This window comes from Alternaria metachromatica, assembly GCF_023757995.1.
Source record: "Alternaria metachromatica strain BMP 0045 chromosome Unknown scaffold_4, whole genome shotgun sequence".
NCBI lineage: Eukaryota > Fungi > Ascomycota > Dothideomycetes > Pleosporales > Pleosporaceae > Alternaria > Alternaria metachromatica.
This window is the reverse complement of record NW_026055495.1, coordinates 605,971-625,645: the sequence shown is the minus strand read 5'-3', so window position 1 is coordinate 625,645 and position 19,675 is coordinate 605,971. Positions and strand designations below refer to the sequence as shown.

The 19,675-nt window shown below is 52.2% G+C and overlaps 6 protein-coding genes across 6 annotated transcripts; 2 read left to right on the top strand and 4 right to left on the bottom strand.

Moving 5' to 3' along the window:
* Positions 1 to 4,020: 4,020 nt before the first annotated feature.
* J4E83_002568 (uncharacterized protein) lies at positions 4,021 to 4,778 on the bottom strand (the record flags this gene model as incomplete). Its single annotated transcript, XM_049329513.1, has 2 exons — positions 4,021 to 4,526; positions 4,661 to 4,778. The coding sequence occupies 2 exons, from the start codon at positions 4,776 to 4,778 to the stop codon at positions 4,021 to 4,023; spliced, it is 624 nt and encodes a 207-aa protein (XP_049191192.1).
* Positions 4,779 to 6,561: 1,783 nt separating this feature from the next.
* On the top strand, positions 6,562 to 7,941 carry J4E83_002567 (uncharacterized protein; the record flags this gene model as incomplete). The annotated part of the gene is made up of 1 exon (XM_049329512.1): positions 6,562 to 7,941. The coding sequence occupies one exon, from the start codon at positions 6,562 to 6,564 to the stop codon at positions 7,939 to 7,941; it is 1,380 nt and encodes a 459-aa protein (XP_049191191.1).
* Positions 7,942 to 8,380: 439 nt separating this feature from the next.
* Positions 8,381 to 9,304, top strand: J4E83_002566 (uncharacterized protein; the record flags this gene model as incomplete). Its single annotated transcript, XM_049329511.1, has 3 exons — positions 8,381 to 8,638; positions 8,738 to 8,994; positions 9,085 to 9,304. 3 exons carry the CDS (start codon positions 8,381 to 8,383, stop codon positions 9,302 to 9,304), a joined length of 735 nt encoding a protein of 244 aa, XP_049191190.1.
* A 265-nt stretch (positions 9,305 to 9,569) lies between these two features.
* On the bottom strand, positions 9,570 to 13,901 carry TR06 (ABC-type transporter tr06; the record flags this gene model as incomplete). The annotated part of the gene is made up of 6 exons (XM_049329510.1): positions 9,570 to 9,596; positions 9,652 to 12,350; positions 12,412 to 13,300; positions 13,351 to 13,493; positions 13,552 to 13,657; positions 13,704 to 13,901. 6 exons carry the CDS (start codon positions 13,899 to 13,901, stop codon positions 9,570 to 9,572), a joined length of 4,062 nt encoding a protein of 1,353 aa, XP_049191189.1.
* Positions 13,902 to 15,233: 1,332 nt separating this feature from the next.
* Positions 15,234 to 17,375, bottom strand: J4E83_002564 (uncharacterized protein; the record flags this gene model as incomplete). The annotated part of the gene is made up of 1 exon (XM_049329509.1): positions 15,234 to 17,375. One exon carries the CDS (start codon positions 17,373 to 17,375, stop codon positions 15,234 to 15,236), a length of 2,142 nt encoding a protein of 713 aa, XP_049191188.1.
* An 883-nt stretch (positions 17,376 to 18,258) lies between these two features.
* Positions 18,259 to 19,410, bottom strand: J4E83_002563 (uncharacterized protein; the record flags this gene model as incomplete). Its single annotated transcript, XM_049329508.1, has 3 exons — positions 18,259 to 18,836; positions 18,887 to 19,055; positions 19,108 to 19,410. The coding sequence occupies 3 exons, from the start codon at positions 19,408 to 19,410 to the stop codon at positions 18,259 to 18,261; spliced, it is 1,050 nt and encodes a 349-aa protein (XP_049191187.1).
* Positions 19,411 to 19,675: the final 265 nt, after the last annotated feature.

The window sequence follows — 19,675 nt, the reverse complement described above, 5'->3', positions numbered from 1 at the left end:
GCCCGGGCGTGGCCCACCGCGCAACAACCCTGATTCGTGATAGTGGGGACGGTACTATTTTGACTCGACTGGGTAACCGATCCTGTCTTTTCGTTCTTCTTTTTCTTCCGTAGATGCGCACTTTACTTGGTTGGGTAACCTTAACGCGATGGGGCGTCCGACTTGTACTCGGGGTTGAGGCTGTGCTGGGTTTAGGCGGCCAATCAGGGGTCCTCACTCCCGGGTTTGTCACGTGGTTAGGCCCGTTCGCGTCTAAAGAACCTGCAGTAGTTGGCATCAAGGTTCGCAAGGTGGTGTTTGAAACGCAGTTGACACTCGGTGAAACGAAAGATTGGTCGAGGCTTTGTGGGCGGAAAATTATCTTCATTGCATATGTGTGACGAGACTCAGAACTCGACCTATCAAATACTTGCCAGATCTGACCATTAAGTAACTGCCAAGCTATACACTTTAACATACATGTTGCACAGCCTCACGACTGATAGTAAGGATGTTGTGAATGTCTGGGGTCACGGTACATTGCCGATGCGCTTTGGTCGTAAACCCGCTGACCTGATGCAGTAGGTGGCGAGTAATTCGGCATCGTGGCATATGCTGCTCGCTCCGTGGAGGCTGTGTAAGCAATGTTGTGGGGCGTTATTGGTTGCTGGGCGACCGGATATGGGCTGTAGCCATACACTGATGGGCTCGTGGGTGCACCGGTGTGCAGTGATGGTGAGGGGTGATGTGCGTAGGGCGACGTTTGATCCCATGTGGCAGGCATGTTGGAGCCCAGTGGTGGCTGAGTGTATAGATACTGAGACGGAGTGACCGATGAATGATGTGAAATCCGGTCGGCTGTAGCGGTAGGCATGGCGTATGTTTGTGGAGATGACCATGTTGAGTATGCGTCGTTGTCGAAGCTTGACCAGGAATGGCGACTTGATCCGTGTGATGGTGTGGACAGGAACGTATCGTACATGTGGGAATTGGGGGAGAGATAGTCATCGTCCTCGGCATAGTTCGACAGGGCCGGTGTACCAGAGTCGGATGGAGAACTTGGGGCATTGGGAAGGGTGATGCCCTGGTTCTGGTATCTTCGCACGAGGACCGTATATCTTGACAATATTAGGAGAGGGTGGGACAAGCAGTAGTGAACAACGTACCTATTCTTGATATCGTTCTTTGATCTTCCTGGAAAATGTTCACGTTGGATGTCTTTCCAGTGTCGTCCGAGTCGCTGGACTGCGTCAATGAGTGTTGTGTCCTACGCAGCACCTGTCAGCAAGCCGAAGGCGGTTTCTGTCCGTGAGATTGCTGTCACTGACGTCCAAGTCGCGCCATTCGCTTCGATCAAGATCCGGATCAAGTGACTGCTGCCACCGCTTCGCGCATTCTAAGGGATGGTCAGCAACGAAGTAGTAATACATCGTAGTACTTACGGTCTGCGCTACGACTTCCGACACAGCTTGCGACCACTGTCCATCTGTTGATAGTGGAGTCAGTACGAGTATGTGCTTCCGATTGATGAGCCATACTTTTGGCCGTATTGTTGTACCCCTCTTGAGAGCAACTGATCTTCACTCTTTGACCACTGCCCCTTCTTGAGACCTCCTGCTACTGAGTTGTGCCACCGTTTTCGACAATCTTTGTTCGTTCGACCAGGGAGGCTATCGGCGATTCTGCACCTACGGGCACTGTTAGTTGTGGGCTTGAGTGGGGCAAAAGCAACATACCAATCCTTGACTTCTCCTTCCACGACTAATGATGCTTGGTTAGCTTGCTTGGAGAAAACTGATATGCAGAGACTGTTGCATAGCTGCGGAGCATAGAATACCACATGGACTGTGTCTCATGCAACTGTGTAACTTACGTTGGGCCTCCACTTCTTCGCGGAGTTTCTGATCTTCCGCCAAAGACCACTTTCGAGGCTGGCGAATGGAATTGTCCATAGTGATTGGGAACAGATGACGATGATGTACTCTAGGATATCCGAATATAATCAGAGATCTCTTGCAATGGACGGCAGATAGGATAATATGGTCAAAAGAGATGACAAGAGTTGTCTGAAGATGCTGCAATAAGCTTGAGTTATGTCAACCAAGTAGCAGTGACCCAAGGACTTAGTACAAGTAAAGAGTGCAAGACTATCAGCAATGTAGACATCGTGAAGAGACGACCTCGAGCGGAAAGCTAGCATAATAGTGTTTCAGCGCCTTGGCAAACCAGGTCCTTGGATTTTCCGGAGGGAGAGACGGCAAACAAGCTGTATGCCAAGCTGTAATGTTCGACGGTGGTTCTCGGTTCGGCTAGTGGACGGCGCAACCTACAGCGTTTTCGAAACAGCCCAGTAACGAACATGTTCCATGCAGCTGGACGAGGCTTTGCAGGCCATGACGCGTGCGTGTATGGTTAGTGCATCGTCTGACGGGCCGTTGACCAGGTGGTGTGTACAGCCCCCAAAGGATTCCCGCACTGGCTAGGTCCCTGTAGGTAAGGCTGCATGGACCATACACCGCTAACCTCAAGGAACTTCAGAACTTAGCAGCCGGTTTGAATAAGCTTATTGCTCCACAAGATATGCCATGTAGTCGCTAGGAACAGCAAATTGCATAGCGTGCCTGGTGTAACAGCCACTCGTTGCTCAAAGGCCTGCTTTGACCCTTTGTGGGCCTGTTCTGCTCAATGGTGGGAAGTTCGCTGAACTCGCGTCGACACAAGAATTCGGAGATCTATCATACGGTGAATGCCTTGCGAAACGTTAGTATCTCAGACGCCGAAAGATGAAGTCCATCCATCGATAATTTCGAGGTGGTTTCAAAAACGTGACTAGGTGGCTGTGCTCTAGTCCAATATGGGCCAACGCTGATCATCTCGGAAAAGCAGCCGAACAGATCTCTGGAACAGTCTAAGCCATCTGATAGCCGCATATAATCGGCGAAGAGAAGGTTGCGATATGCGTGATAGCTGTCTCTGCTGCTGACATCCCGCCACTACTATCAAGCGAAGAGGGAGTTAATACCGCAATGTTCTAGTGATAGTCTGCGCCATGCGCTCGAAGATCCGCTAAGATCTCAGACGGAGAGTGTGTTGCTGTATCGTGTCGTGCCATTGGAACGAGCTCGTTCAGTTGGAGGCGAAGATTACTCCTGGCGGTCAGTCCGCAGTCTTGCTGGTACGACCGGACCAGGGAGGCGATTACAGCGGTGGCGAAGACGGAAATCGGCAGTCAGATCAATTGAACGCATTCCGGTGAAGAGGTGACTATTCGTGTCTCGTGTATGTTCACGTAGGAGGTCGTGAGAGGTACATGCTAGGAAGTGAGAGCGAGGCTGGGAAGAGCGTTCATCTCTAGCGCGTGGATCGCGTTCCATTCGGCAGGTACCGTCAGCCACATTTGGCAGTTGCCGATTACTCCGCACTCCCACAACACACCAAACGCAGCGACCCTCATTCGTATAACTAGCTGGTGTGTACTGATTAAGCAACGCGCTTTTATCGCTCGATCGCTTTAAGTTATGTCCGGGTCTACCGCTCCTCGTGCAAGGGCTGAGGGGTAAGGCTGAACAAGTAACATCACACAACCGCATTGGTGCAAGGTGATATCGAACGATGTAAGAAAGAATGCAATGTACATTGAATTGATTCGATGATTCAACGGTGCTTTCTCGGTAAGAAGCTGTGCACCTGATCCAGAATGTCTGTAGCACTACTGCTTCGTCACAGAGTCTGGCCTATTGTATCTTGTGTAAATAAGCTGCTCCTCTCTCTGAGCAAGCATGTGCCTATAACGACGGCTAGATCATAGCCACCCGACATGCGTTCCGATCCACTGGCCACTATGATGTTCAACCTGCGGGAAGCGCAATACTTGCATCGTAGTGAACGGGTCGAAACCGTGTTCGTTGTAAAGCGGAGCGGTGTCTCCAGCACTGGATTGAGTGCGTAGATGTTGACAAGAGCGCGCGCACGCGTCGGCTGACGCAGACGTATCATCCCTCGGAGCTGGGGATAGTAGCGTCGCTATCGGATGACGATGCTTCAGGTCTTGCCCATGAGTCTCTGCGCTTTCGCAAGCAGAACTGTGCTCTCTCGTCCGAGCTTCCTCTGGCCATTGGGTCCCCTAGCTTTGGACATGGTCTTCCTGAAGCGCTCACGCTCAGCAATCTTTTTTGCGCGCTCCTTGTCCGCCTCCTCTCTGGCTTTTTGCCGCGCCTCTATTTCCTCCCTCTTCTTCCGCGCCACTTCTGTCTCTTTCAAGAATGGCTGTGGTCGAGCTCGTCGCTGTCGCCTCTCCCAAGTCTGTGTGGATTCCGGTTCGGGCGACTTCTCTTCCAGCATCGCTACGCGATCGGGGTGTGGCTCCAAGGTGGGCTCTTGGACGGGTTCGGTAGGCTCCTCATCGTCGTCTTCGTCGTCGTTGGCAGATTCGCGGTCGTAGACAGACTTGCGCGGTGTCGTCTCTTCGTTTTCTTCGCGGGCTTTGAGCTTTGCATACTGCTTCTTCAGCTTTGCCTTGGTGATAAGGCCTTTCTTGATCTTTTCGACTGAGTACCCAATTAGCAGTTGAAGTGTATATGCGATGCCAGCAAACGTAGGTGCTGAAGACTCCCGCGATACGCCTGTCTAAATCCCTCCTCCGCGAGAAATCTATGCGTGAAGAATGTTGATAAAAACCTACTCTTCCGTCTATGGGTGCCATCGGGTAAGTTTGCGGGACCGATGTCGAAGCGACCCTTCTGCTTCTGCTTTTTCACGGAAGACTTTGCGTCTCCCTCATGCGGCCGTTTGACTGCCATATCGACGGCTGTGGTTGTGTTGAGAAAGTTCGGAGTCGCGGTATGCAGATTGTCGCAAACGCGCGCCGACTTTCTCAGCCTTGGCAAAGTGGGGCGCGATCTAGAGCCAGTCACATGGTCTTCACCACCGCGGCGGTCCTGCACTCACGCCTCAGCTTTGTGCACCATCGCAACTATGCACCAGCAAAGACGCAGCCCGCGGGGACGTGCAGGAACACCCGGATGAGCAGTGTGTTCTTTTTCGTCGTGTGACATGCTGCGTCGGCCAATACCGGTCCGGCGGCATGGGCGACTTTATCAGCAGCGATTAGGAACTTTCCGTCTTGTAACAAAGATCACAGCGCGTCATCTGTCCCGGTCCCTGCGTCCCTCCTCTCCGCACCTTCAACTGGGGCGCTCCACGCTGTTTCGTCCTAAAACTGGGCAGTATGACTGTACAATGAAGCGCCCACTGGAGCCAGCGCACCCCGTTTAAACTGGAAACTCTTACTCATATCATTCGCCGGGCCAGCAGGTGCTCCAACCGCTTGACCTGACGTCTCCGCCATCCTTACGACCTGCCATCTCAGTGCTCCACGTCTTTTGCGCGCGCGAACCCGCCACTATTCTCTGATACTTTGTCAAATCTTTGTACTCATGCTGTCTATCGCAACAATCTGTTACAACCATGCCCATCTTTCATGATCCCCATGACAGTCCGCCAACATCGTCATTCTTGCCTCAGGCCTTGGCCACCGGCTTTGAAATACCGCATACTCCGGGATTTGCTGTAGAAAGGAACATGGAACCGGACATGCAGCCAGAATCGCCGAAAGTCGACATGCTACAGGATATGGACCCTGGGTCGCCCAGCCAAATGCGCAAGCCGTCTATGTTCGGACGGAAGGACTGGATGGAGAGGATCAAACGAACGAACAGCCCATCGTGGCTGCAGCGGCAAGGTGTGAGTAGCCGGGGAACTAGGAAACGTCCGCCACGGTGCCTGATAATCCATGTAAGGAATACTGATCGTGTATCACAGGGCGATTCCGTAACTGAGCGCGACTCCTCGACCCGACCGACGTCGCAAGACCGACCGACTACACCTCAATCTTCATCCGCCGAGCTGCAAACCTCTCGAATCTCCACCCCGGAACATCTCCGTGACCCTGCAGCGGTAGGTCTGGATATCGAGCGTCCACGATCGGCATTACACTCTGGAGACTTTCGAGAAAAGAGAGCGGGCACGGCGTCTGAGAGCGACTCCTCAACTTCAGGCTTCCTAGCGACTTCGCCGGTGGTGCCTTGGAATCGCTCGTTCCCTTCTGCTGCTTACACTTCGAACCGCAATGACGTCTCGTACCCGGTGTCACATCACCCAGATGCCCGAATACCCGCCCGAGCGCGAGCGATATCGCAGTCATCACAGTCACCGTTTAGCTCATTTGCTTTTCTACCGCCCACAAGCCCGCTTGTTCAGCAAGCAAACAACACAGACTTGGACTTTTCTTCCAGGCCAGGCTCGCGGCAAGGGTCCCGAAGTCCCGACAGAAATAGTCGCCGGCATACCTACTCTCCTGCATCCTTTCATGATTACCAGTCCACCCAAATGGCGCGATCCGCCACCGGAACTCCGGCAGCTCGACACATCCGCCACAGTGGTTCAATGCCATACCAAGCACACCAACCGCGACGATCAATGACGTTCAATCAGTCTGAGCCTCAATCTCAGTCGCAAACACCGTTCCTACACGCTCGACGCCCCTCCTTTTCCTCGGAAGCATCTCCGTTGCAACACGCCCCCATGGTCGGTTCATACGAGGAGTCTATACTTCGTGGGCGTATGTCTACTACGCCATCGCGGCCTCTTGATTTCGTCGCCAAGATTGGCGTACTCGGCAAAGGACAATGCAAGTCCAGCCTCAAGTGCCCACCGCACGTCACAGTCCCCTTTCCAGCCGTATTTTACAGTTACAACACTGGCAACGGCAGGATCTCAGACAATGAGCCGAGCCCTTATGTTGGGCACATTGACTTGGAAAACACTTTGCCACCGCCAGACGAAAGCAGCGAAGCTAGTAAACGCAAGCGACGACATGCAGTGCCAGCCCCCGAACAAGACGATCTTGACTTCAAGATTAATCTTGGTGAAGAGGAGAGTGGACAGAGCTTGAAAGGAGACCTTCGTCGTAAAGAAAAGAAAAAGCGACGATCTACGTCTCCCAAGGCACCTCCGGGGGGATGTTACCGCATACCACCGCAGGGGCAGCTCCAGATTGTGCTGAAGAACCCAAACAAAACCGCAGTGAAGCTCTTCCTCGTGCCATATGACATATCGGATATGGAGCCAGGTCAGAAGACCTTTATCAGACAGCGCAGCTACTCTGCTGGACCCATTATCGATATGCCTGCATCTTCACGGAAGAACCTCGGAACTGACCGTCCAGAGGCTGCCCTCAGCAACTCAGACGATCCGAACGACCGACCTATCTTGCGTTATCTCATACACTTGCACATATGCTGTCCTTCAAAGGGTCGTCATTACTTGTACAAAAGCATACGGGTCGTTTTTGCGAATCGTGTACCAGACGGCAAAGAAAAGCTGAGGAATGAAATCCAGCAGCCTGAGCCTAGATACAGCACGTACAAGCCGACGCGAGATGCATCATCGCTGCAAAAGACACATCTACCGGGAGCTCAACCCGCTACGGACAAGGCTTTCCGTCGACGCAGCGCTGGATGGCCACTATCTCAATCTCAGCAGGCGTACGATCAGCTTGATGGACTGAGGCAGCACACCCCATTACCTCCGCCAGCCGTCAAGTTCACTGGTGGCACCACCAACTCCTCAGCATCAAGCGGCTTCAACTCGCCTATGCCGGAATTACAGCCCATACCTTTCACCATCGGCAGGCTCACTGCAATTGAGTCACGGCCTATGTCTCGCGATCGCATGGATGTTGATCCGAAGAGCCCCTTCAGAACACCCATTACTTCGCCGCGAGCTGGTGTGAGTAGTCCGAAAAGTCAAAACGATGGTACCTTTGAGAAGCTCAGTAAAGGCGACATTGGCTACGGCGGAAATGCATTCTCGCCGCTCGGCAGCCCGTCTGCTCCGCCCAATGCCGGTCTACTATCACAGCGATTGCGCGGTTTGGATGTTCAGCGCGACGAGGAGGAGTAAGCGTTTCTCATTTACAGGAGTTTGAACAATCCCTATATGGTCTGTTTTGTGTTGAATACCCCACTGTCTGTAGTTCTTTTACTGGCGTTATAACGACCCTGTTGGATGTTGCCCTTGAACCATAGTGTCATCCATGTACTTTTATGCCCGATACTCCAAATAAAATGAGAGCTTGAATCCAAGACACTTCCGGAACCGTGCAGCCGAGGCGTGCGATGACGCCTGCCGAACTTGTGGCTGTAGGGCTTAGCGTGGTTGCGCTCCAATGTTCGCGAAGAGTGACGTCGGCGATAATTTGGCAAGAGCCGAGCTCTTGTCGGCGACTTGAACACTGAGTATTTATCTATCCGAACAACATCTTCGATAATCTAGAGACGACAGTCGCCTTCTCAGCTCTTTCGAACCGCAATAGATTATCATCGCGACACCAATACCAACCATGGCCTCCAAGCGCGCAGCCCAACTACTCGGCGTCCGTTCCAATGCCTCCGTCATCGGCCGTCAGCCTACACGATTGAGCTTCAACACTGCACGCGCTTTCAGCATCGCACCCAAGTCACAAAACACATCCATCTCGCAAGGCAGGACTGTGGCTGTAGGAGGCGCGGCGAGACTACAAGCGACGCCAGCACAGAAGAGATGGCATTCACAGGATTCAAACGATTTGAAGCAGAACAAACTCTACCAATTCGACGATGTACGTCTTACAGTTATTTCCCAAGTCTTTCTTGGCCTATACGATCGCCTTCTTTCATGCCATAATATACCCCTTCAAGCGCACCGCTAACTCATTCAGGTTCTACACATCCTCGAAGCGCCCTCAGACTCACGTCTCCTTATCGACGTCCGCGAACCCCATGAATTCGACGCGAACACTATACCCACCTCTATCAACATCCCCGTCACCTCACAACCCGATGCGCTGCTACTAGACGAAGAGGAGTTCGAGGATAGGTTTGGTTTCCAGAAGCCACCCAAGGGAAAAGAAGTCGTGTTCTTCTGCAAGGCGGGAGTGAGGAGCTCAGCGGCTGCAGGAATCGCGAGACAAGCTGGGTAAGTCGGATCCTTCACTGGCACACGCCCAGAGTTCGATAAGCGGGCAAAAGAGGGTTGCTGGAGAACATTAGTTAACCCACACGGCAGATACACAAACGTTGGCGAATACCGCGGCTCGTGGCTCGACTGGCAGAAGCGCGGTGGGCCAGGCACAAAGTCACCACCGAAGCCCGACGGCATGGGCGAACCCAAGGCCCCTACTACCGAGACAAAGCCTACAGCTAGGACGGGTGACAGCGGAGAAGAGGACCTAGGGCCTGAGGGGCAGCCAAAGTACCCACCGGGAGGAATTATGGGTCAACAGTAAATGCACGATGGATAATGGCTAGATTGTGGATAGCTTGATCATATGTGATACACGGAGGGTGTATATATGATCACGTTCAAAGAAACATTGCGTTACTTCGAATAATATCCAAACGATGTCAAAATATGTCTGTGGAATTAAAGTGTAGTATTAAAAAGGTAAAGTGCAGGCACTCGGAGACACGTGCATGATGAGAAAGAGAGGAGATCATGGAAAAAAGGTGTTTCGCCAACGCAACAAATGCCGAAGTTAGTAACGACCAGTCTTATCGGTGTAAAGCTTGAGCCTGACACTATTCGAAAGTTAGCACAACTCGACCAGAACCGGAACATCAGACTAAAACTCACCATCTGCCAGTAAACACCCCGTTTCCTCAACAGCCCCTGGTGATCACCCCTCTCCAACACCATGCCACTACCCAACACAAAGATGACATCCGCCTTCTGAATCGTAGCAAGGCGATGCGCGACTGCAATCACAGTTCTTCCGCCCTCGCCAGCAGCACGCTCAATAGCATCCTGAACCAATTTCTCAGACTCAGAGTCCAAAGACGATGTCGCTTCATCCAGCAAGAGAAGTTTTGGTTTCCGCAGTAAGGCGCGAGCAAGACTGAGACGTTGTTTCTGACCACCGGACAGCGACATCCCTTTCGGACCTAGACGCTGGGCATATCCGTCGGGCAGGGAGGTGATGAAGTCGTGGATTTGGGCGTCGCGGCATGCTTGTTCGATGTCTTCATCCGTGGCGGTATCGACAGATAAAGCAACGTTTTCGCGTATCGTGCCTTCGTACAGCGTGGGTTCTTGGCTGACGAGACTGATCTGCTTGCGATATTCTGCGGGATCAAGAGTCGTGATGTCTTGTCCGTTGTAGAGAATACGGCCGGATGTTGCGTCGTAGAAGCGCTCGAGGAGGGATATCGTGGTAGATTTGCCGCAGCCGGATGCACCGACCAGTGCGGCGAACTGGCCTGGTAGGACCTGTATATTGAGGTTGGATAGAACGGGCACTTCGCGGGTTTTGTAGGCGAAATACACGTTCTGGAATTCGATGCCTACGCCTTCTTCGGGTTTGCTTAGAGGCGGATAGGCAGTGGATGTTGTAGAATTTGGTGGACGCATACTGAGAATGCGATTCGCGGCGCCCGTGGCTTGGGCCATGTTGGGGGCATATGAGAAGAACTGTCCTGCTGCGATAGCACCTTGCACGATAGCTTGGTAGATGACGAAGAAGTCTACAGGACTGTACTCGCGGGAAGCCAGCAGGGTACCGCCATACCAGAAGGTAAGAGCCATGCAAGCTAGTTCAATGCTGTCGCTTGCCGCGAAAACAAGAGTGCCATACTTTGCGCCTGAGAACGCATTCGTGACATGACCCTTGAGCAAGGTCTCATAGCGCTCGCCGATCATGTCTTCCATGATAAGGCTTGATACTGTGCGGAAAGCACCGACAGCTTCGGAAGCAAATTGACTGCTGTTCTCGAATACCTTCGCGTTGGTCTTGTCGAATTCGAGTTCAATGCGTACACGGAGATATCCAGCAGCCAGTATAAGTGGCAGCGCGGCAAATAGTGCAACAAGCGACAGTTTCCAACCATAGATGAAAGAGATGATAACGCAGCCCACTACGTTGACAATAGCTATGAGTGCAACAGACATCTCCGTTGCCATTAGCTGCTGGATCTGTGTCGAGTCTGAGCTCAGGGTCGACGTAAGAGACCCAGGGCTATGCCCTTGATCGTCGAAGAAGGCAATGCGTTTGCGGATGAGGTTGTTCAGGTACTCTTGCCGGTAGTTCTTTGTTATGGCAACAGAGATGAGATGGCAGGCTGAGCCCATGAAGAAGTAGGATAGAAAGGTGCTCCCAGCCAAAACACCGAACATGCCTGCCCAGAAGTTGCCTTTGCTGACGAGCTCGTCCATGGGAAGGGTGAAAACATTGACGACGTTTGCAAAAATGTAGGCCTGAAGCGGGTAGACGACACCGCTAGCCAGTACACCCAAAATAGCGACGCTGTATAGGATCCAATGACCGCGTTGTTCGTAGATAAGACGACCGAAGCTGCCAAAGAGACCTTGCTGCTTGTACTCTGGATCTTCGGCTGATTTGGAGACATCAGTGCTCTGCTTGTAGTCTTCATGGATATCAGTGTCTGCGCTCTTGGCCTTTTCGAGCGGGTCGGCATCAGCGTCTTGTTCCGCTTCCGCTGCGATCTCTTGGGCATGAACCAAGCCGTAGTAAACACCAGCTTCTATCTTCAACAGCTCATCGTGGGTGCCTTGTTCCACGAGAGCACCTTGACGTAACACCACGATCTTATCCGCGCGCCTGATGGTAGAGAGACGATGCGCGATGACGATAGTCGTTCGGTTCTTCGATACGCGATCGAGAGCTTGCTGAACGATGCGTTCGGTACGTACATCGATAGCGCTCGTCGCTTCGTCGAGAATCAGTATAGGTGGTTGTTTGATGATGCTTCGCGCGATCGCTATTCGTTGTCGCTGTCCACCCGAAAGCTTGATGCCGCTCTCGCCAACCATGGTTTCGTAGCCTTCTGGTAGTTTGGCGATAAACTCTTCGGCGTAGGCTTCGCGACACGCGTCTTCGACCAATCTCATCTTTTCTTCTTTCGGCAAGTCTTCATATTGGGTACCAATGAGACCGAACGCGATGTTGTTGTACAGGGTATCGTTGAACAGGAAGGGCTCTTGCTGAACCAGACCGATTTGAGAGCGCCACCATTTTAGGTCGACATCTTGTAACTTGGTATCACCGATCCTGATGGTACCAGTGCAAGTGTTTGGGCCCAGATCAGGCTCCTCGTCCTTGCTCTTGTCATCTCCAGCCTTCTTCGCAGATGCTTGCTTGCCTTCATCCTTTGGTACATCCTTCTTCTTGAACCATCCAGACTTCTGGGTGCCTTCTTTCTTGCTTTCAAGCGTGTCTTCTTGAGGCGATGCGTCGTTCGGTTTCTCATCTGATGCGGCGGCCGTTGTGCCTGAGAGTTCATACCATCGCTGAACCAGTCCCACAATAGTGGACTTCCCTATAGGTTGAGGCAAGTGGTCAGTAGAGAGCCCACAATTTGTAGAATAAGAACTGCTTACCACTTCCGGATGGACCGACAATAGCGGTAACTTTGCCTGCCTCAAGCTCGAGATCAAGGCCTCCAAGGATCTGAACATGTGGTCGGCTTGGATACGAGAAGGCAACGTTGTGAAAGCTGATGTTTGCGTTGGCGGTTACATCAGGCTCCTTCAATCCAGTGGTATCAGGGACAATTGCATCGATCGTGATGAACAGTTCGGTGGCTGCAGATGATGCCTTCGCGATGGCAATTATCGGGCTCACAACCCTACTGATGTTCGTTATTGCCATCATGACAGAGAACAGAACCACCACTATGGTTCCGATGTCGCCTTTGCCTTCCGAGTACTGCTTGATCCCGAACCAGAACGCAATTGCAAATGTGCCATACATTCCGATCATCATGGGTGACATGACAAGACCCATCAGAGGCGCAGCCCTGCGCTCGTTCGTCGCAGCTTTGTCCAGCAAGGCCTCATGCAACCTTGCCAATTTCGCCTCTGCACCGAATGCAGTAAGGATGCGAACGGATGAGAACATCTCGAAAGCCATGGCAGAAGCATCTTCATGATGTTTCTCGGTAATTTTGTGTATCCGGATGAAAGGTGGCAATATGATACCGAAGACCACGAGGATGAACGGAAGCGAGGCAGAGGCGACTACGGTGAGCAGTGGGCCTTTGATGAAAGCCACCACATACGCTCCGATAACGAATGCAAGGGACTGGAAGAGTATAGCAAAGTGCTGCGATATGGCGAGCTGCACCGTATTGGAGGAGGTTGTAATCCGGGTGGACACTTTGCCGGGACTTATAGTGTCTATCACACTGATTGGCTGTGCGAACAGAGCTCGTAGATATGCTAGACGTAGCGCAGCAGAGATTCGAAGGCCGCTGATTCGGATGGTGAGCTATACCAGTGTTAGAATGATGAAAGCCTCTTCAGGGATCGTGTACGTACCATTGATATGTAAGATAACACGAACTTCGCGATGAACAGGTAGACAAGGAACAGCGTAAGCCTGTTGATCTCGGCTTGGAATTCTCCAGCTGTCAAGGTCGTTCCCGGGATGAAGTAGTTGGTAAACGAGCCGACCAATTGACCTGAGTGCTGTCAGTACTTGCAGAAGGTGCCAATAGATCCCAGGCTATCAGATCATACCGAAGACGACGTTCATCAAAGGAAAGGTAACGCCGGACGCTATTGAAGTAACACAGCACATGAATATGAGCCAGTAATCGAGAGTTGTTCCATACGAGAACACTCGCTGCTCGCACGTTAGCCAGGAATAACATCCAAGGCAATCTACTCACGAAGTAGTTCTTCATGCCCGCTTGAGGCACTTTCTTTGCCTTTGACGAGGCAATTCCATCGTGCCCTGCGTCTTCGATGACGCTGTGCTTTTCGTCGGGTCCTGTCTCTAAAACTTGAGTGGCGATCGCAGTGCTCTCCACCCCAGCGTCGACGGTTGGCTGGGGTGGCGATTGACCGTCAGTGACATTGGAGTTCATGGCAGTGCGATTCAAAAGAGCGTAAGAAATCGGCAAAATCGAAGCGTGAAATGAACGATTATTCGATAGTAGAGGAGGTGGTCATCTTAACCGGGGGGCAAAGATTGATGCCTGGTAATGTGACTGCCGTATATCGTATTCCAGATGCACCGGACCAAACCGAGTCTGCGTTCCGATTCGACACGCACACCGTCAAAACTCGGAGTGAGAGTGTAGCTGAGAACGATCTTCTGCACCGGGGCCAATGTTCGTCGTGCCAAGTGCACTACGAATCTCAGCCACAGGATACGCTAACCACGCGATATCTCGCTTCACCACCATCCTTCCTAATCGAGCGACTACCTGCGAGACGTAAGGGGCAACGCGCGTCTGTTGTGTTTCAACGCCCAGACTCGATGTCAGTGCGAACAAGTGCGATCGGATGCTGGAAAAAAGCCCAGCAAACGCCTTTTCTAAGATGTATCGAGAATTGAGCACGCGGGTGTTGGAGTTCCCGGACAGTTTGGGTGTTGTCAAGCGTTCTCCAGAGTGAGCGAACGGTCGTCGGTGCCTGGAACGTCCGACTCCACCGATCGACCAGCACTCCTCAGTAAACCTCTCCCTTCCGCACAGCCATTGCCTTTTCACAGACAAGCCTTCAGACTTCTCTTGAGCCTTTGAAATAATAGCAGACGCCTTCGATTGCAACAGCATGCGACGGGGATGCTCATCGGTTTGCTTTTTTGACAACCTCGTAGCTGGCATACCTACCGGGGCAGGTATCACCCTTCGTGCACGTGACTTTGCGAGCGGACCAGTGAGAATGCGCGAGCATACCGAATTAGGAAATGACCATGGCCAAGACATGTGCTAAGGATGGCTGCAAGGATGACGGAGTGACGAAATATTGCTGCCTAAGATCAAAGAGCCCCAGGAAGGTACGATATCCTGTGCTTCAGATGTTACTTCACCACACCACTGTGCATGCCTGCCAGTTCCTGTGTAGGTTGCGGCAATGGCGCCTGAGAGGGAATTGGCCATGCAGTGCGCTAGTCCCACTTCGAAGCACACCTCACACTACGATGCCTGAGATCTTCTGCTTACCTTTGCAAGCAACCGGTTCTTCGTACATGATTTGATCGCATCCCTACGAGCTCAGTATGGGTACCGCATTCTTTAGTCAGCGGCATCTAGTTGAGGAACAAAGCAACAGAAGTTGATGGCCACCTTTCAATACTATCAACAATGAAATTTCGATAAGAAGACCTCCCATTTTAGGCCCAAACGTCCCAACAGAGGTCCACCTCGCTATCGCTGAACATTTCAGATAAGAGTGGGTTGGTTGCACCATGCCTACTGACCCTCAATGCTATCCATTCGGCTCCCTACACTCCTCCCACACTCCATTTCCCTCAGAGCCCCAACATCAGACCTCCGCCTCGCTCCCTCCTTCCTCTTCTCCAACCTCACAAGACTCTCAATCAGCCGCTTCACAAGCCACTCACTCTCACTAATACCAGACACCATAGGACTGTCATCTCCGATCCAATCCCAATTCACCAATCCCTCTTCGTTCTCATCTTCAGAAACCATGTTGTCGGTGTCTACATTGCGGTCTAGACGCTCTGGACTCGTCAGGCGGATGAGCCGTGTGAACTCAACCCATTCTTCATATGTGTAGCGCTTGTCGTTGGTTCTGAGGTCGAGAGAAACCTTTTGGATGGACAGGGCGAGGCGACGAGTGAGCGAAGTTTGAGAGGGAGGGCTGGTCGTGTCGGCTTCGGCCTCCGAGGCGAGGGCTGGGACGGTGGGGTGGAGAGTTAGTTCTATATCGGTTGCTGCTTCGCGATCTTCCGGGTCGTTCGAAATACTCTCTCTGTCTTGCGGGTCCGAAGAATCTACGATGCCGTCATCAGACCGTGGATCCGAGACGTCGAAGCCCCTTATCAGTCGCTTCTTTCTCGCTCGCTTGTCTGTCCATCGCTGTAACCATTGCAGCAGCCAAGGGTGTTTGTCCAGAAACGAACGCCAAATACCTGCCTTGGGCAGTACTGTAAAATCCGCGAGCTCGTCACTCCATTTCTTGAAGTTGGCCACGACAGTGTCGCCTAGATCCGAGACTAGGATAGTCATGGTCGGAACGGCAATCAAGCTCCAGATGACGAAGAAACAGCGCCCGGAATTGGATCTCGGTGCCAGGTCACCGTAGCCGATTGTTAATAGACTGACATAACAGAAGTAAAGCGACTGGAAGTAAGTCAAGTGCTGTGTTTCTTGTTCGGTGATCCAGAAAACGACTGCACCCACACACCAGAGGATCGAGAAAGTAGTGATGGACCAGAAAAGCGCCATCCACTGCTTGAACTTCTTCGAGTCGGCTTGGATCTTGCGCATCGCTTCAAAGCGATCCTTCTCTTCTTTCAACAACATGATCTTGGGCTTAGAGGAACCTATATGCAGCGCAACGGCGACACCCTGCATAGTGGATGTATGCTGGACAGACTCGCCCATGGGGGTTCGAAAGGGCCGTGGCTGACTAGGTCCTGATATCTTTGGAATGCCAAGTTTGCGTTTCCGAACCAGATGGTGGGCTTCTCGTTCCCGATGACGGAGGTCAAACGAGTTGGTAACTGTACGCTCTGCGACTCGTTCGCGCATGCGATCGACATGCTTTTGAACAATCTTCTCGTCACCGAGCTCGCGAACTGCCGTGTAAAGCGAAGAGACGATGAGGGCTAGCGTAATCGTTCCGCCTACAGAGTACGGAAAGACAATCCCCCTAGTGACATCAGTCGTAGGTACTAGGTCGCCAAATCCAACGGTTAGGATAGTGACGTCGCAAAAGTACAAGGCATCGGCAAACCTCCAACTGTCTTCTCCAGCATCTTGCTCGAGTTTCGCAAAGACAGCGGCGCCACCGCCTAACCAGATGAAAAACGCCATAGTCTGTAGAATAAGCGTTCTTTGACTGTCGCTCAAAGCAAAGTTCTCGGGGTAGTGACCAAGAAAAAATCCCAGCATGTTGACCATGAGAAGCATAGAACAAATGGTGTAAAACGCCGCAGCCGCAATCGCGTACCAAAATCCTTGCGTGTATCCTTGTTCCGGTCGGATGGGCGGTTCGTAAGTGTTCATGCATATCGTTATCGCTATGAGGAAAGCAGATGAAAGATACCACAAAACCACAGTAACGGGTAGAGCAATGATATAACGGATCCTCTGCGTGAAGTTCAGAAGAAGGAAGAGATTGCCGAGGAAGCCGCAGATCAGTGATGCTACGTTGATCCAGTAGCACCATCTCGGGTCGCCGAAAGGTACGCCTTTGAAGTCTGAGATTCGTTCGCCGTTGATGATGTTTTGCTGTCTCCAGGGAGTTACAAGTGCGGCGATCGAGCTCACATTGGCTAGTGGGCCGAGAGTTGCGGCGAGTAGCTTGTTTGATGTTAGCATCTGAACAACGTAGTTCGTCGAGTCTATTTGGAGGTTAAGAGCCATATGAACCTCTTGTGACGACGTTTCAGTGCGAATCATCACTTACGGGTATTCCAGTGCTCGCGAACCACCAATCGCTATCCTGCCCCTCCCATTTCTTCCAGACATTCCACCATCTCGTCTTCTTACTGTCTTTCCGTGTCAACTGCTCTTTTCTTTGCTCTTCTTCTTCCTGGGCGTTATATTGTTCCGACGTGCTCGGCTGCCCCGGTTCTTCATGTTCACGCGCCATCATCGGAGCGATCCGGCATCAGACATCGTAACCCTAGACAGTGAGCTGGGCCTTCAGAAAACCCAGAAGTGATAACAATAGTTCTCAACGCGATATATCCTCAGGCTCGTTCTCCTGTGCAAAATTACAGAGGATGCGAAACAGCGATGAATATGTCGGGCACGGATATACGCGTGTGACTAGTTGCTGAGAAACTGGCGCTAGAGCGGAAGCGGTGGCGCAGGGAATGTGAACGCGTCTACAGTTGGGAGGAGACACGGAAGGGAATACAGACGTCGGAAATCAGAGTCTAACTTCAGCAGCGAGTTCATAGCAGCGCGTTTCAGCAGGTCTCCAGCAAGATTGCCAGATTCGATGACTCGGCTATCGCGGCGTAGTGGAGACGAATGGTGGGTGCTGGCGTCGATCAGCCGTTGACGCACGCCAAGCTGCGAATGCCGGGGTTACTTGGAGATCAAAAGGTTAATACTTCACGTGCAGTTAGAGATTCTTTGGAAAGCATTGAATGTGCTTGTGTGCTTTATGCCGCGATTTGTGATGGTTTTGAGAAGGTACCGGGATGTCTCCTGGTAGTTGACTTCGTGGCAGTTGTGTTCCTTGTTTGGTTGATATATTGTTCAAACTATATACAACAGGTATCAATGCGCTCAGTGCTTATTGCGACTTGAGCTTCTCGGTCAATTCTGGGACCGTTTCGAAAAGATCTCCAACAAGACCAACATCCGCGACCTGGAAGATGGGTGCCTCGGCATCCTTGTTGATGGCTGCAATGACCTTGCTGTCCTTCATACCAGCCAGATGCTGAATAGCACCAGAGATACCAGCACACAGGTATAATTGTGGCGCAACGTTCTTTCCGGTCTGGCCGACTTGCAAGCTGTTGTCGGCAAAGCCACTGTCGACTGCTGCTCTTGATGCACCGATGGCGGCACCGAGCGCGTCTGCTAGCGGTGGCATGAGCTTGTCAAACTCCTCCTTTGATTTTAGACCACGGCCTCCAGAGACGACCTTCTCTGCAGAGCCGAGATCGGGACGATCAGACTTCTGGAGGTCCTCAGATATCCATTCTGTTGAGCATTCGGCCTTGGGGTCGACGCCCTCTTCTACTGTCGCGTTTCCGCCTTCGGTCTCAGGCGCGGGGAAAGCGGTGCCTCGAACGGTGATAACTTTGGTGCTGTCGGACGACTGGACGGTCATGATCGCATTGCCGGCGTAGATTGGGCGAACAAATGCTATAGTCTGGTTAACAACCCCTCGCGTACTCCAAAAGATGCCCACTCACTATCCTCGCTCTCGATGCCGGTAATGTCTGATATTTGCTGTGTGTCCAGAAGTGCTGAGACACGCGGCATTATGTTCTTTCCAAACGCTGAGTGCCCGGCAACGACATGTGTGTAACCGCCCTTCTTGATGTTCTCAACCAGGAGTGGCGCATAGTTCTCGGGGAGACACTGCAAGATGTTGTCAGTCCCATGTCATTCGATATCCCTTTGGACTACTGACCCTGTCGTATGCTCCATTCTCGACGTAAATGACCTTCTCTACGCCCTTTGACTTGGCTGCCTCATCTGCGGCCGACTTGACCCCACTTCCAGCAATGAAGGCTGTTATTGAGCCTCCAAGCTTTGTCCCTGCTGTGATGGCGGCCAATGACTGTGACACGATCTTTCCTTCCTTCTGCTCGAGGATGGCAAACGTCGACGCTAACCGTGCGAAGGCGGAGTATTGGGGTACGGCCGTGGGTTGCGACTGCCGAAGCCGTGTGCGAGCTGTGCGGAGGGCGGATTGACGAGCGGCGGAGAACATGGTGGGCGGGAACAGTGCGATGCCTCTGGAAGAAACAGACCCGCAAAATTCGAGAAGGTGGTGTAGAACGCCTCGTCCAGCAAAAGTGAAAGTAACCCAACGGCGCGGAGAACAATGACCTCGGTTTGGCCAGGTTAGTTATCCGGCACTAGCCTTGCATCTGCATCGCTCGGGGCTGCAGGCTGATCACGTGAGACTACTCCATGCTCCTTAGTGCTCTTTTTGCTTAGGCGTTCGAGAGCATCGCGAACTTCAGACGCGACTC